Genomic DNA, 18,713 nt, shown 5'->3' with positions numbered 1-18,713 from the left:
AATTAGGATTCAAGGTTCATATTTGAATCGTTTTAAAGTATTATTATGAGATAATTATGTAAATTAATGATAAAAAATAAAGTATGACGATAAAAAATAATATTAAATAATCTGCCTCAAGAGATTTCTATCAGATCACCTGAGCAGGAGCTTAAAATTAAAGGTTTTTTTTTTATAAAATTACGTATTGAATAAAATAATGGATTTTTTTTAGTATTGTTATCGCAATCATTATTGTGATAAAGTCAAAAATCTATAAGAGTAGATATTCAAGGAAATAAAACAACACAATATTATAATTAAACACAGGATTTATTTATTCAAAAATAAATTCAATACACATCCATACTGTAGACATTACTATTTTTAAATAATTAATTAATTATTAAAGCCATTTATAGGTGATTAGCAAAAATGCTAAACCTCTAGGAGTAGATATTACATATTTTATGCCTGTTTGAATTGATAGGGGTTGGTTTTACACGTAGGGTCGTGCCACGCCCAAATATTCATCTTCGGTATCTGATTACAGCTCACCATTTCATTTCTGAAAAAGAATATTATTTAGGTACATTTTGGAAATTCGTTTTCAATTTGAGTCGAACGTTAAAAAAAATATTGATTGTAAAATTAAAATTACAAATTCAAAACAAAATACTTAGATATAAAACACAACTTTGGTAAGAACAAAAACATCAATTTTTCATACATATAAATTATAAATCTCTACTTCAAATAGGTACTAATAAAATCATAAAATGGAAATTTTAAGCAAATAGTGTTCAAAAAAATAAATAAAATGAATAGAATAAAACTCACCCAGGGCCAGCCCTGTAAAACGCACGTGGTTGTATTTCTCTTATGGAATCTCCTACACTGCATAAAAATCCTGATACTGTAGCCTTTCTTATCTCCAGCAATTGGTCTATAAAAATAAGTACAATATTATTGTAGTTTTACAAGGGAAGTAGGTATACATATATATAATACACTAGCTTTCCGCCCGCGGCTTCGCCCGCGTTTTCAAAGTAAAACCCGTTTCCGTAGGATTTCCGGGATAAAACCTATCCTATGTCCTTTCTCGGGTATCAAAATATCTCTATACCAAATTTCATGCAAATTGGTTCAGTAGTTAAGGCGTGATTGAGTAACAGACAGACAGACAGAGTTACTTTCGCATTTATAATATTAGTATGGATTGTACGAATAACGTATTATTTACGTCAATTCCTGAACCCGAATTATTAAATGTTAAATGTTGTTTTATTCCTATTTTTAAATTTAATGTATTTGATCAAATATAATAAATAGGTATATAATAAATAAATATAATATAAATAAATAGGTATTATTTGTGAGAACAGACGTTTAAAACTTTTTTCTAATTGTTATATTTCAACAAACTTCACACGTGTTCACAGATATCCATCCACAAATTAATTTTCATGTCTTCATAGCATACAAAATTACTAAAATACCACGTATAACTTACCAATAGTAAAAGCATTTGGTCTATTCGGTCGTTCATACCAATGTCTGTCTGATGCTATGGACCTCAGCAATTGTTGGACAATAATGCAATAGAAGGTGCTTGGTACACGACCTCCAGGAATGTAGTTTTCTAACCACAATCCGACAATTAGGTCAATGTCCTCCACGGCTTTATATTTCTCTCTGATTAAATCGAGTCTCTGAAAATATTTGAAGATTAGAAATATGAACAAGAATACGAAATCCAAAATTCCTTGATTATGGTAGAGCTAAAATAAGTCAAATCAAGAACAAATTCAAAATTATACATATAATATTATCTACACACTTAAATCATAAAAAACAACAATCAATTAATGCATCTATTGTAGCAAATTTATTGTGTAATACCAGTTTATTCATAAATAATTATTAAATAAATATTTTTATTGAAACTTGACCGTGACTGTAATACTTCGAAAGAAACAAAACTAATTAACTTCAATTTTTTAACATTACCTCAGGACCGATAGCTTCCAGCAGATCACTGAAGCTCTTAACTGATTTGCCGAAACAGAATTCTCTGTACTTAATATAAGGTGGGAATAAGAATTGACGGTTCTTAGCAAGGTCGTTTGTAAATACATCTGATGCATGTTGGTGTGGACCGAGCACAACTTCGGCCATCTGAAAAAAAAAGTATATGTATATAATGCTATGTCGTTTGGTTATGGCGAAACAAGAAAATAAGTTTAAATCGTCGTCGTAAAAGTCACCCGATTACCTATGAACCTTGGCTGATGAATATAACCACGGATAACATTTCATGTTTTTTAAGATAATGTTATTAAAATTCATTATTATTATCAATACCTTGGTTTAATTATTGTTGTACATAAATATAACTGACATTTACGTGAAGCAAGAAAGACTCAGTTCTACCAAGCGATAATGCACTTAGCTCTTTACAATTAATATTAATTTTAATAGAAGACCCTATGTTTTACCAATTCAATATTAGGTACCCCAAGAAATTTCAAATAGTTTTCTATACTTACATCCGGATCAACGACGTAATCAAATTTAGCATTTGCCTGACGAATAGCACCCTGAGTTATACCATCTATATTGTCCACTAGGAAACCAGTTCTCAACGTCATGTTTGTTAGCCTTGTGTCCTTCAAGTGGTAACCTTTGTCATCGTAAAGCCTATAAACATATTTTAGCAATTATTCAAGGAGCAAAAAAATCGAATTTGGGGATAAGTAGGGACTTCAAACTTGAAAACATTCAGGTAATTTTAAAACAAAAAATATAGGAGCCCAGTAATTTTTTGAAAACATTACGGCTCTAATTCAATTAAAAGTTAAGATAAAAATTGTTATTCAAGGAACAGTACAGACATCGAACAAAAAAAAACTGATAAAACAAAAAATTAATTGGCAATCACAGCAACTTTTTTTAAGAATCTAGAGCAGTAAATTAAGGTGAAAGATTCTATTTGTTTGATATTATTATAAAATATACATACTTGATAACTCCCTCTTGGATAGTATGCGTCCACCTCCATGCAAACGGGAATTCTAAAGAAATCTGCGGCGGTAGATTCTCATTATAAATATCTCTAAAGCCCAGGTCGGGACAAAGGACTCCGTCGTGGACGAGATTGTCATAACCTAAAAATAACAATTTTAGCATAACTTTCTATTATATTAACGTTTTCCTTTTTCTAGTTTATTACCAGTCTTCTAGTTTATTTGTCTCCTTTTAATTGCGTATACTGCACAATACACATTTGTGGTATGCAATGGCGTACTTTTATTATGTTGTGATTTGTGAAAAGATTCAAACTATTATTTTAATTCTACTATATTTAAATTACTCTCCTAAAAAGAACTACGTACTGAATGTTCTTTCCAAAAATATTTTATAATAAACATAACTATGTCCAAATTTGTAAGGCTAAAAGGTTTTCAACTCTACTTTATTTTACAAACAATAATATTCCTTAATATACATAGGTACACTGCCAAGTATCATCAAAATCCGTCCGCTTTTGTGAAAGAATAACATAGGTACATCGATTCATACAAACTACCCCATTTACAACATTAATAGGACAAGTAATCTTACCCATAAACGCCGGGAACAGTTCATAGAACGATATCTGCATAATTGTGGCTATGACGATTTCCCTAGTGGTGAAGAACAGCCTCTCATCATTCCAGCACGGGTTGATGCTGCTCAGAGCTGACGCTATCATGTTATGGTAGCGCCAGATCCAAATGGACATCAAGTTTATACCTAGGATCGTGTTGGGACCGTCTTCGGCTAAAATAATAACAAAGATGTTTATTTAGATGTTTTAAACGAAATATTTTAAAGCAAATTTAATACGTGTGGAGGAAGGAAGGTGGAATTCCTCCATCGAAAAAGGGAGGATCCTCGACCAGTCTACTCAACTGGCCGGCCGTTTTGTACTCTTGCATTGTCAGACATACCAAGAACAAGACAACGCACAATATGCAATAATAAGATTCAAGGCACCCTTGACGCTTTTTTTTAGGTTTACAAACTTACGTGTATCATGACATCTCGTTTCATGAGGCTTCTGGTTCGCATAGCATAGATTAGGACCTTTCGTGCTCGGCGGCCATATTTTTCCCGCCTCAATTTCGAATTTTAGCAGACCATCTTTAAATAACCTTCCTTTTTCGTTGAGAGCTCGCATGTTGTTTCCATAAATGTGGGATAAGTCAAATGTTGGTGTTGATGTTGAAATCTATAAAATAAATGTATTATATTTGTTATAGTGTATCATTTCTACATTGTATAAAACACGCGCAAAATGAACCGCATGCAAGAAAATACTACATATTAATATTATCAAATTATTTATCTTTTACTTTACTAACTTGTGTTTAAGAAAAATACATAGAAGTAGAAAATTAGGTATATCTAGACTATTAAAGTGCCGGAGATAAGTTTAATAAACATTCAAAAAGTAAATTGTTTATGACTTTTAAGTGATCACCACATCTACTTATAATAAGTTCTGTATTATTCGTTCTACGAATTCGCCGATCGGCTCAATTATTTGAAATTAAAACGTGTATATAATTGCTATAAATTAATAAATACTTCATAGTATAATTTCATATCCAGGACCTGAGTTTGAACAAGACCTTGTCGAAAATTCCTTTACGTGATTAAATTCAGAAAGTGTCTCAAGGTTTTATGCAGTTATGTGTTGAAAATTTGTGCACGATTAAAACAATTAATCGTGATTGAAACATCGATATCGTGGTTCTTCATAATATCTTACACAGTAATAGAATAAATATACAAAAAGCCAAATATTATATTATAGTTTCATATATGAAGGTATACCTTCTGTATTTTAATTTTATATTGTTTAGAAACCACTAATATCTCTACTAATTAGAATCAATGTTAGCTAAAATATTATCAAAATAGTAATAATTTCAATTTTTGAAGACAATTTTTTAACATGTAGATTAGTTTGTTACAAACTTATGCATTTAAGTATTACGTAGATTGTTGCAGTTCCGGTATGCATGTGTATAATGAATGTGATGAATTTATAAAGTCAATTTAGGTAGCATATTAATAGCCTTTTTTATGAAGTCGTGTCTGAGATAAAAAGGTTATTTTACCTACATATTCTATTATGATTCTAAAATGTCACGTTTCTTTAATGACATGGAAAAGTGAAACTCCTCATTTAAAATCTATTTATACTGGAATTTTTCATCCATGTGCACTGTGCAGTGCAGTTAAATTTGCGTGGTTCAATATAAATGTTTCAAATATTTTTTTAGCTTAATTTACTCATTAGTCATTAGTTTTTATAGCATTATAAACACAAACCTATTTATGTCCTGTACATTTTCAACACTGTCAATATTTTTTTTTTTGAATAATTAATTATCCGTATCCGTATTTTACGGCTATTAGATATTATATATCCGACCTTGACCGCCTCCTTGGTACGGTGGTTAACGCGTGGTCGTTGAACTGGGTTCGATTCCCGGTAGAGACGAAACAAAAATGTTTCGGTCTGGCAGGACACAGAAGACTGATCACCTACTTGACCTTAAAGAAAATTAATCAGTGGAACCGATGTATGAATAGCATCTGCATATTTTCCAATTTCGACCCAATAGCATTAACTTTATTATTGTTGTTAATAGTAAAAAAAATCTTTATTGACATAATAATAATTATACAGGTCTAAATATATAGTGTTTCTTACTCTCTCAGGTAGCGTGTTATTAGGCAGACATTTCACGGACTGATAGGACTCTGGCTTCGTCATGTTCATGCAGCGAACATTCGAGAACCGATGTACTGGATCATCATTGGGGATGTAATTTGGAACACAGTCGGGGTCTTGCTTGCCTTTCTCTAAGCAGCAGTACGGCTTCCAGACTATGTAGTTTACTGGAACGATTATATTATGTTTAAACATGTTGTTTTCTTTAAAACATTCAACAACAACGCTTTCATTAGCTACCTGTTTGTTTCTATGCTTGTATATTCTTCTTTGGAGTCGATTATGACCCAATTTGAACGGACAACATTCACAATTTCAATTGAAACTTTTTCTATTATCCACGTAAAAGATGGTAACATTTATACTTGTTTTACTGACGCTGTTAAAATGTTGATTCAAATTAAATTTTAAAGCCATTGTTTTGGTGTTAATTTACAAAATGCAAATAATACACGTTATATTTGTTGGTGAAAAGAGTTTGTATAAACAAATGTGTATGTCAAATACATATAATTTCTCTCTTCCGTCTTTACCCTTCGTATTACGCGCATCGTCTAATAAAGAATCTTAAGTTTATTTAACAATCTTTGCTTTTTCCTGCCCAAAACCCATCAGGTTATGGGCCCAGGACGTTATCTTTGCTCTGTATATAATTATTTTTGAGTTTTGGCAGAATAAAAGTAATTTTATAAATAAACTAAAACGCCCGTCCATACATGTAAAAATGGCGACATCGACATCGGTTTCGACTTTAACTCCTGTGGAGAAGTTGAGCGGCATAGAAAACTACAGTAATTGGAAGTTCCAACTGAAAATGCTACTCATTCACGAGGACTTATGGGACGTCGTTTCGGAAGATAAAACTGAAGATGTCAAAGATGCGGCTTATATGAAGAGATCTCAGAAAGCTCTTGCTAAGATCTGTTTGTCAGTAAAGCCCTCGGTTTTTACGCATGTAAGGAACGCAGAGACGGCGCGGGATGCATGGATTAATTTGCAAAAGGCGTACGAAGACAAGGGGTTGTCAAGGAGACTGAGTTTGCTTCGTCTTTTGTTTGCAACAAAATTATGCGAATGTGAAAGCATGGAAGCTTACGTTGCGAAGATTAGCGACCTAAGTCAACAGCTGAACGATATTGGTTCACCTCTGGAAGATGATTTCGTTGCAGTTCTCTTACTGAGTGGCTTGTCGCAAGACTTTGATCCACTCATAATGGCACTTGAAAATTCTAATATCAAGTTGTCGAGTGAAGTGGTCAAAACGAAGCTCATGCAGGAGAAGCAACGACGTGATGAAAAAGGTGACACGAGTTCAACAGCTTTGGTGGCGGCACGTAAGAAAATCAAATGCTTTAAGTGCAAGAAGCTTGGTCACTTCTCGAGGAACTGTAAATCTGTGAAACCAGTTAAGGCGGAGAGCTCAACAAACCAGTTACTATTGACAGCATTATCAGCTTGTGTGCAGAATGATATATGGTTAATAGACTCTGGTGCGAGTAGTCATATGTGTCATGACAGGAATATACTAAATAACTTTGTTCCTGGTTATGTGTCTGAAGTCAAGGTGGCTAACGGTGAAAAATTATTTACTGCTGGTCGTGGTGATGTAAAAGTAAATTTAAAATTAGGCGTCAAAACAATCAGTGAAGTTTATCATGTACCGTTCGGTAGCTACAAACTTGTTGTCAGTCAGTGCGTTAACTAGGAAGGGTTTTAGAGTTATTTTTAATGAAAAATGTTGTAATATATTCTATGGTAAAAAGCTAGCAGCTACAGCTGTACATAAAAATGGTGTTTATCAATTAGAAACTGCAGAATCTGTTAGAGAGCGTGATCTGTGTGTGGTAGGATGTGGTGGCTGTTCTATGTTTTCAGGGAATAGTGTAGAATCTGCGACTACCAAGGTAAATACAGAAGCTCAAGATTTAGTGCAGAAGAAAGCATCTGAGAGCTGTAAGAAAGAAACTGAGCTGAGTTTCCAGGCGGCTGCTAACTCTGTTACGCAGGAGACATGGCACAGGAGACTAGGACATCTCAATATGAGGAGTATGCATTTGTTAATGAAAGGTATGGCTAGTGGTATTACTTATGATAAATCACAGTTCAGTCAATGTGAAGCTTGTGTTAAGGGGAAGCTTAGCAAATTACCTTTTCCTAAGAAGGCACAAAGTAGGTCAAATGAACTGTTAGGTGTTGTACACAGTGATTTATGCGGGCCTATGCCAGTGAAATCTTTCGGTGGTGCTAGTTACTTCCTCACGTTTATTGATGATTGTAGTAGGAAAACATGGATTTATTTTCTGAAAAATAAGAGTGAAGTTTTCGATAACTTCAAACATTTCAAGGCAATGGTGGAGAACCAAACCAATAGAAAAATAAAATTGTTGAGGACGGATAATGGAGGCGAATATGTCAATTCTATATTCCAGGAATATTTGAAGGATAACGGCATCATTCACCAGACTACCATACCGCACTCGCCTCAGCAGAACGGCATTGCTGAGCGGGCCAACAGGACAATCGTCGAGAAGGCTCGTAGCATGTTACGAGACGCAGGCTTAGATGGGCAGTTCTGGGCAGAAGCGGTCAATACCGCTGTTTATTTGAAGAACCGGTCCCCTACAAAAGCAGTCTACGGTAGCACGCCAGAGGAAAAATGGACTAATGAGAAGGTGAATCTTAGCCATTTACGTATATTTGGTTGTGTGGTTTATGCCTTGACACAGAATCGTAAGAAATTAGATTCAAAATGTAAACCTTACATTTTTGTAGGATATTGTGAAAATAGTAAGGGTTATAGATTGATTGATCCAGAGAATCTCAGCAAAATTATTAAATCAAGGGATGTTGCTTTCTTTGAAAACAAATTCTATACAAAAAACACTGAAAAATGTGAAAATGGTGATTTTTTCATGATGATAAATAATTTACAGACTGAGAATTTAAACTCAAATGATTCTCATGTTGAAGTGGCACAGTCTGAAAATTCACTATCACCAGAAAAAGGGGAAGAAAATGAGATTGTAACTAATCTCAGAAGACAGTGTATTTTTGAGTTAGATGACTCTGACAGCAGTAGTTCTGTTGATCCTTCCGATGTCACTTACATTCCAGGTGAATCGACACTTGAAGATGCGATGGATACATCGGAATATGACAGTGCGTGTACTGCAATGCTGACCTGCATTGGAGATGAACCAGAGACAGTTCAAGAAGCTCTAGGAGGGGCTGAAGCTGTTCACTGGAAGAAAGCAATGGCTGATGAGTATCAATCATTTATTAAAAATAAATGTTGGACATTAACTGATCCACCTAAAGATCAAAAACCGATTAAGTGCAAGTGGGTTTTTAAGAAAAAGAAAGATCTTGATGGAAATCTAAAGCAGTATAAAGCCAGATTGGTAGCTAAAGGTTTTACACAGCGCTATGGAATTGATTACGAGGAAACTTTTTCTCCAGTGGTTCGATATTCCACTATTCGCATATTATTGGCTTTAGCAGCTGAAAAGCAGATGGATATCGATCATTTGGATGTAAGAACTGCTTTTCTAAATGGAGATTTGCAAGAAAAAGTTTTCATGGAACAACCGGTAGGTTATAAAGTAAAAGGCTGTGAGCATAAAGTATATAAATTGCATAAAGCAATTTATGGCCTAAAGCAAGCTTCGAAGTCTTGGTATGAAAAGATAAACCATGTGTTGGTTACAAAACTTTGTTTCAGAAGACTGTCCTCAGAGCCCTGCGTGTATTTTAAATCAAATGGTGAAGAATTAGTCATCATTGGGTTGTATGTGGACGATATATTATTATTTTCAACCAGAAATTCACAAATGAAAGTTGAAATAAAGAAGAAACTCATGCAAGAATTCGAAATGAAGGATTTAGGGCCAGCCAGCCATATACTTGGTATGCGCATCACAAGAAACCAAGATAATATCTATCTTGATCAGTCTAGTTACATAAAGAATGTTTTAGACCGTTTTCATATGACTGACTGTAAGCCAGCTCAAACTCCAATGGAATCGGGATTGAAACTTGTAAAGGCTGATAAAAAGGAGGAGAATTTGGAATATAGAAATTTAATTGGTTGTTTAAATTATATTTCAGTTAGCTCCAGGCCAGACATCGCGCACGCGGTAAGCATGCTGAGCCAGTATAATGATTGTTATGATCAGCGTCATTGGAAGGCCGCGAAACGCGTACTACGGTATTTAAAGGGTACTGTAAACTACAAACTTGTTTTTAGTAGAAGTGGTCTAGACATCAATGGGTATATTGATGCTGACTGGGCTTCGTGTGAGGTCGATCGTAGGTCGTACACTGGGTTTGTGTTTCAAATTGGGAACTGTTCTGTATCGTGGGAAAGTAGAAAACAGCGAACAGTCGCTCTTTCTAGCACAGAAGCAGAATATATGGCTCTATCAGATTCTTGTAAAGAAGCGTTATTCATAAGAACTCTGTTGTATGAATTGTTAGGTAGGCATTGTTCTGTTACGATTTTTAATGATAACCAATCAGCACAAAAATTGTGTAAGAATCCTATGTATCATGCTCGTACGAAAAATATAGATGTGCGGCATCATTTTATAAGAGAAGTTGTAAAAGATAATATTGTTAATTTGAATTATTTGTGTACTTCTGAAATGACTGCCGATATTTTAACAAAACCACTTACTAAAGAAAAGCATTATAAGTTTGTAACGTGTTTAGGTTTACAATAAATTTGTTAAATTCTTAAATTGTAAAAACTAAACTTGTTTAATGTTGTACAATAATTATGTACCTACACATTTGTTTAAGGGCCAGTGTTGGTGAAAAGAGTTTGTATAAACAAATGTGTATGTCAAATACATATAATTTCTCTCTTCCGTCTTTACCCTTCGTACTACGCGCATCGTCTAATAAAGAATCTTAAGTTTATTTAACAATCTTTGCTTTTTCCTGCCCAAAACCCATCAATATTTTAGTTGTAACGGGAATTTTATTTATATTTTCTGATAAAATGTAAAATATACCTACAGAGAATTGAGAACCTTCGTTGTTGAAAACATTGCTTAAAAATGTAGTATATTTGATGTTTTTAACTATTTAATTTATGCAGATAATGTTATCGGAGTATAATCACAGCACCTTTTAAGTTTTAATTAACAAGAACAAAAAAAACTCACATGAAAACAATTAGTTAAAGGTCAGTGATGTTCCTTACATAAAAATATTATGAATAGGATAACTGGGTACCGTAAGTACCTACCTACGACAGGTTAAACAATAAAAGGGGAAATAGAGATTTAAGATACAAAGGATAATATCACATATTTACAAATATGTACTTAGTAAATAGCGTTATCTTTCTCAGATATATTTTTAATGGGAATAGGGAAGCGCTTGACCACAATCTCGCATGATGTTAAGCTGAGATGTGGTCTAAGATGGTACGCGCTTCCCTAGAAGGTACCCACTCTACGCTTGAAGACCCCCATATTGTGGTCGTCGTACCCCATAATACAGATTCAGGAAGCAGTCCCTCGCGGTTCGGTTAAAGAATGAAACTCTATATTATAAAATCCTCTTAAAAAGCTTACCAGTATCATGCAAAGACACGAAATCTCCAGTAAAGAAGACGAGGAAGTGTGCGAACATCTGGGTCAGCTGCAGGTCTGGTACCCGGCCCTCAGCCAGCATGTTAGTTCTTACAGCACGAGCGAGCGGCATGGCCTCTCCACTCTTTGTTGTTTTTGGTTCATATCCTGATACGAGACATTAATGAATTTAAATTTAAGTTTTATAGCATAAATAATAGAAAAAAAATATGTTTTTTTGTAAAGTAGGTTTACGATCGAGATGTTTACGTGATAATGTCTTGATGAGATGAGACGCTCGAGATGACACGGGAGATCGCGTTCGTGAGGTTTTGGTGTGACACAAGTTTCTGAACATATCACCCGACTAAAACGATTTTAAAGACGTTATCACGTCAAAAAAACAATTACGAGGCTTAATCGAAATCGCGTCTTTCGCTAGAGTTCAAACAGTTCCTAAATATGCTTAACCTAATTTTTATTTGAAATTTAGCGCACGCGTGTTCGAGATTTGGATCATGATTGTAATATTTATTTTTATTTAATTCTTCAAAATTTTCCAAATATTGATTAATTGCATTAAATGCAAAAATAACAAATATTAAAAAATGGGTAGATTAGCAACGCTTGTTATCGTTAAATTTATATTTATTTAATTTAAATAACAAATATGTAACTATAAATAATAATTTGAAGTGTATTATAAATAGTAATTTCATCAATCTTAACGCGTGAAACACAGCTCGTAAATCATTTAATCTTTTTCAGAAAAACAGCATCGACCACGTGCATTACAGTTTTACAAATGTATTAATAGTATTTGTTTTTATACAAAAAAAGTTATTAAGTAAAGGACATTATAAGTAAAAAGGTGTAGATGGGTTATTGCTCTGAGAGTGGCACGTCGAAATATGGCTTATTAGAGCTAGCGCGCAAGAGCAACTTTTGTCTCCGCAACTATTTTGTCTCTCCCATCAACTCTATGGGCTAGTAAGAAAGTGCGGGCACGTAGCGACGCAACTCCCCATAGAGTTAATGGGAGAGACAAAATAGTTGCGCAGACAAAAGTTGCTCTTACGCGCTAGCTCTTAGCCACATTATATTGGAGTTGTCTCTTTTTCGTTCACAATAGTTGAATCATGCCATTCGTGTGTGCGATAGTGTGTCATTTTTGACTGAATGTTGTGTTGGTAACCTATACACCTTTTTACTTACAATATAATTGTTAATATCAGGATAAACTATGAACACTTGAAATTAAGCATACCATCGCTAAAAACAGGGGGAAGCATTCGATAGAAGGGGGTGTGTGGTGCCCCCATAGTGAAATACTTCAGGTTGTTGCAGGAGCCATCTATACGCCTTCCTTCCAAAGGACTGCATGGTAGGATCTCGTTGGTGCACCAACTAATTGACAAAACATATTTATATATATTCCATACTAATATTATAAATGCGAAAGTAACTCTGTCTGTCTGTCTGTCTGTTACTCAATCACGCCTAAACTACTGAACCAATTTGCATGAAATTTGGTATAGAGATATTTTGATACCCGAGAAAGGACATAGGCTACTTTTTATCCCGGAAAAATGACGCAATCCCGAAAATCCTACGGGAACGGGAACTATGCGGGTTTTTCTTTGACTGCGCGGGCGAAGCCGCGGGCGGAAAGCTAGTATTTATATATATTTAATAATTTTTATATGTCCTTACTCCTTGTATAAATGTTTTAACAGAGGTTTCCAGATAAAATCGGCATTTGCTTATTGCATGAACAATTAATATTTTATGCTAGAAAATATTGTATTTCTGAACATCATTTTGTGGCCATGGCTATATTAAACCATTAAATGTTAAGTTAGTTATTCTAAAAATGCATTTATTTTTAAAATTTCATTTAATTGTAGGTATAATCCTTTTTTTGTGCTCGATATAGTCGATATAGTAGAAAATAAATAAAGATATGCGCAGAATAAAGTGCAAAATAAAATAATATAAGTGTGTATTAAAGTCGAAATCTCATCCAATTAAATAAATAAACTTGACAAAAACTGTCTCGTTCCCAACCTCGTAAAATCAGTTACTGATCAAGAGATATTTAAGAAAAAAAAATGTAATTTCATCCAATACCAGGACCAATGACCGAGGCAGGTTATAAAATATGTAAATTGCGAGATAACAAAAACTAATTATAATAACTATCTTTAAAACATATTTATGAATATAATTTAAGGTTTAATTTAATGCTGTATTATTAATTAAGTATCATTTTTTGTTAATAAGCAAAATGTTTTATTACGTGGGGATTTTTAAAGGTTACTTGAGGGTCATTTCATAGTGGGAATTGTTACATACACGATATACTTACGTATATGTACTTATACATAATATAAATCACTCTATCATACTGGCTAAGTGTGGGTTGGTATATTATCCGAAAATCAAAATTATTTTATCACTGAACTAATCATTTTTTTGCATATTTGCATAAGATATATTCGAAAACTGCTTGGTCGATTATGATAACTGTTTCATAGAAAGAAAGATATTATATTAATTAATAAACTTAATTAATATAATATAATTTATTATTAGCCTCTAATTATTGTTAAATCCGTTGAGTTTCTAATGACGTGTATAAAGGTTTCTCTGTACTCGTGTAAAGCAGAAAATATGGCGTATATTAATATTTTATTAATAATAATACACTCATAAATCAAATGCTCTTGAAAATAACACGATATATTTGTATTTTATTAATGCTTAAGTGTGTGTATGTCAATACACTGGGAACTGATATATTACCCGTAAATGTAATCGATAAGTGAAATATAATATACTAGATTTCCGCCCGCGGCTTCGCCCGCGTTTGCAAAGGAAAACCTGCATACTTCCCGTTCCCGTGGGATTTCCGGGATAAAAACTGTCCTATGAGTTAATCCAAGTTACCCTCTATATGTGTGCTAAATTTCATTGTAATCGGTTCAGTAGTTTTTACGTGAAAGAGTAACAAACATCCATACATCCGTACATCCATAAATCCATACTTACAAACTTTCGCCTTCATAATATATATATAGGTATAAATATATTAGATTTATAGTAGAAATAGAAATATAATTATCTAAGGGCCGATTTTTCAATGCCCAGATAAACAGTCTAATAACTACCCCTCGAATAGATTTATTCAATTGCTTATCTAACTCATAACGGCTCGCCTATTTTTCAATCGTGATTTATTTGATGAATAACTATCGGACCAAATATTTCCATATTGGCAGCTCTGCTCTTGGAGTGGCGAAACAAACATATTAAATTAGTCAGGTTAGAGCGGGATAGAGTCAACTTGCAATATGTCAACAACCGTCATTATGACTCACGTCAGGAGTGCATTTTAAGTTTATCTTGTGTTCTATGATTGTTGATTATTGTTTTGATTCGAGTAAAGAGTTTTGATTAAATTTGTGTTAAAATTTATATATTTTACGATGGAAACGACATAAAGGCAGCGTCCGGCAAATTTTCAATGGCATGATCATCAGTAGGTACTATCAAAAACATCAATTTCAATATGATTTTAATTGATAATTATTTTATAGAAAGAGGCTTTATTGTAAAAATTCTACGCTCTATGTTATTACATACGAAAATATCCCAAATTTGACGCGTCAGTTGTCAACTCAAACGTCTAATCGTCGAATAGCACGCTATCTGGCCGTTGGAGCAGCAGATAGATTTATTCCTCAAATAACGTAGTTATTCGATAGATAAGTCCTATTCGTCTATTGAAAAATTGAATATTTTGTTAACTGAAGAATAAAGTCTATCTAGCTGTTTATCTGGGCATTGAAAAATCGGCCCTAATTCTAATATTTCTAATATATATTATAAAGGCGAAAGTTTGTATGGATGTATGGATGTATGGATGTATGGATGTTTGTTACTCTTTCACGTAAAAACTACTGAACCGATTACAATGAAATTTAGCACACATATAAAGGGTAACTTGGATTAACACATAGGATAGTTTTTATCCCGGAAATCCCACGGGAACGGGAACTATGCGGGTTTTCCTTTGCAAACGCGGGCGAAGCCGCGGGCGGAAATCTAGTAGTAACATAATATTATGTTACTATACTTGTTGATTAAATTAGATTATACATGATTCATGATTGATATATAAAATCACTAGCTTTGCTCCGCAGTTTTACCCGCATGTCTTACCGAGATGATATATAGCCTATAAGCCTTCCTCGATAAATGGACTATCTAACACCGAAATAATTTTTCAAATCAGACCAGTAGTTCCCGAGATTAGCGCGTTCAAACAAACTCTTCAGCTTTATAATATTAAGTATAGATTTAAAAAAATACTATAAGCATCATTTTTACGTTTATTTTATATATTATAGTACCTTTGTAATTTGCCGTTTTTTGTCACACAATTTTACTATTATCGGTGTGCCTTGTAATTGGCGTTTTTATATGTAATTAGTATAATTTATCTTATCAACAGCTGTAAGGTACCTTTTATGAATAAAATAAAATAAAAATAAAATAAAAAAAAATAAAAATTTTTAATTAATTTTAACATAGAGCTATTTTAATCTATAGCCTATCTTTGTGTAAAATTTTGTGGTTATACATTCAGCCGTTGTTATTATTCTTTATAAACTATCCAAAAAAACTTCCCCAGTTAATATAAGCCTAAGCTAAGTATTTCAGTATTCATTACTTAATTTTGTTTGTGTACAAAATCATAAATCTTGTATAATAATAGAAAAATTAATAGATAATATATAATTATTATTTAATTTTATTAAATAAACTTACAACGAAGTATTCCTTTTTACATGTTGTTTATATTCCTCCTCCGAAATCGGCTTTCCCGAATACGTTTCATAATAATTAGGAACAGCACTATATCCACATATAAGAAGTCCAAATATTAGCACAAAAAACATTTTATTTAATTATTTATTTTTTACAAACATTTGTAGTGTTCGTTACGCCACGCGGCGGCAAATTAAATGGAGACCAACGAAAAATCTGTATAATATAACACGATACTCGTTTTTATTAATTTGTTGTTACAGTTGTGAGAATTGTAATAAACGGAAAGGTCCATGACTTAGGTATACTAGTTGTGGATGCTGACTTCTTTCGCGTATTATTGGGAAAAAATAAAAATAATTTTATTTTTCAGAAATTTTCAAAATACGAACACCATATCTGAAGAAAAAATATATTTTTAAACTCAAACTCAAACATTTATTTATTCAATTAGACTTCTTTTAGAAGCACTTTTGAATCGTCATTACATATTTTTAACATTTTATTTATTTCATTCTTAATTATTGAACAATACATCACGAATCATAACAATTATCCAAAAAATGATAGAGCCAATGTTTGAACGTAAAATTAGGGTTAAATAGCCTCCGTTAATTCGCACATTTTATTATTTATTATAGTACTATCTAATAGTAAATACCTTTTAAAAATGAAAACAATGATATTATAGATAATTATTATGTAATACATTCTACAGTCATTGTAAAGTTTAATGCACGCATTATGCATTTTACTTGTGGAAAATTCTAGAACAATTTAGCCTGCATAGAGCCCGTATCGTATTGTAATATTTTTTTATAGAAATTGTGTTATTTGGCATAGTTAAGACACAGGGTCAAATTATTGAAATTTTCATCTATTTTATTGTGACAGACATACAAACATTTGGTTTGAAATAATCGTTATTATGCCGTAATTTTAAAAGAATATATTTATTAATTTAATTGCTCATTAGCATATTGATAAAATAGTAGAGGATTCGACGAAAAAACTGGATTTCGTAATTGGGAATTTACGTTGAAACTTGAAATTCTTAACTTTCATTGACCTTATCCTTGTGTCAGTATTATGTGTACTTTATTACAATATCTACTAAAAATACATAAAAACTGTCAACGATTGACGCAAAAAGGAGTACATCTCAATGTATTTAGTGTATTTTTTTAATTTTTTACAATGAATAAAACGCAATTTATAATTAAAAAAAAAATTATCGTCGTTTTAACATGATTTCTTATTAAAATATACGTATGTACTATGTTTACATATTATTTGCAGCAAGAAATGGGCATTGCTGGAAAAGCCTTGCACCAAAAGGCACTATAACTATCTTTCACTTCTCCTTCCTGTGCATATCTATACATATAATAAATCTGTAGAAGGGTCAATTCTGTACATTGAAAATATTGAAAAAATAAATAGCAGGGGGTGTTATTGGATCGATACCAAACCCAAATATGTGATTAAAAAATTTTTTGTCTGTCTGTATGTGAAGGCATCACGTGAAAACTAGCGGTTCGATTTCGATGAAACTTGGTATAATTATACCTTATTATCCTGGGTGTAAAATAGGATACTTTTTATCCTGGAAAAATACGTAGAAAAAAATTAATCTTAATTTTTCAGTTTTATCCATAGGCGTTGTTCCGTAGAACCGCGAACACACGTTGCGTATTATTATAGGCCTAGCCGTATTTGGGAATTGGGTCCAATAGATATTTATAAGATGTTATTGACAGAGGTACTCAAAATGGAGAAATAACCATCCACGCGAAGACCGACATCCGCGCGGACGGAGTCGCGGGCGGAAGCTAGTGTAACATAATATCATTCAGAGAAAGAAGTGGTTTTCATCAAAATGTACGACAGCAGAAATACTATTTTACCTTTGTACAAATATTTCACCATGCCATTCAGCTTTTTCACACTATCATGGTCAGTAAATTAACTAGCGAAAAAAGCCAATTAGAATGCAGTCTTACTTAAACCGGCTTCTCACCTACCTGCAGCAGAGGCAATATTGGAATTGCATCCTTAATTGGCTCCTTAATTGTGATGTGTATAGGCAAGCAGGGGTAACTAAGAGAACAGCTGAAATTGCTCCGACCGCCGTGCAACCAAGATTGTTCCAATATTGCCCCTGCGGCAGATAGGTGAGTAGCCGGCTTTATATTAAATATGTTTTATTTAAGTAGTATTTTCTCATAATGATTAACAGCTTCTGGAAATATCTCGGGTATTTTTTGTTGAATGTTACACTTACTTGTTATGACTTAAATTACGTTTAATATTCACACAAGGCTAAATTAATTAAAGTTTTACGTACTTCCTGAATATTTATTATTCATATTTCGAATGTATATCTATTACATACAAGGTGAATTACATTTAAACTTCAAATTTTATTGTTCTATGAAACCTTCACAAGAGATATTTATTTGATAATAAGTAACCGAATTATTCTAAAGAAAATACATAAATTGGATTTAATGTCTGAAGACTAATTGAATGAA

The 18,713-nt window shown here is 32.8% G+C and overlaps 1 protein-coding gene across 1 annotated transcript; it reads right to left on the bottom strand.

Moving 5' to 3' along the window:
* Nucleotides 1-293: 293 nt before the first annotated feature.
* Nucleotides 294-16,385, bottom strand: LOC123692379 (peroxidase-like). Its single transcript, XM_045637118.1, has 12 exons — nucleotides 16,180-16,385; nucleotides 12,614-12,753; nucleotides 11,350-11,514; nucleotides 5,747-5,934; nucleotides 4,051-4,252; nucleotides 3,604-3,801; nucleotides 3,002-3,146; nucleotides 2,529-2,679; nucleotides 1,990-2,157; nucleotides 1,493-1,691; nucleotides 820-925; nucleotides 294-547 (listed from the first exon to the last, which is right to left on the bottom strand). Exons 1-12 carry the CDS (start codon nucleotides 16,308-16,310, stop codon nucleotides 448-450), a joined length of 1,893 nt encoding a protein of 630 aa, XP_045493074.1. The 5' UTR covers nucleotides 16,311-16,385; the 3' UTR covers nucleotides 294-447.
* Nucleotides 16,386-18,713: the final 2,328 nt, after the last annotated feature.

The sequence above is a fragment of the Colias croceus genome, chromosome 6, assembly GCF_905220415.1.
Source record: "Colias croceus chromosome 6, ilColCroc2.1".
In the NCBI taxonomy this organism is placed as follows: Eukaryota; Metazoa; Arthropoda; class Insecta; order Lepidoptera; family Pieridae; genus Colias; species Colias croceus.
Note: the sequence above shows the minus strand (reverse complement) of the source record. Positions and strands in the feature narration are given on the sequence as shown.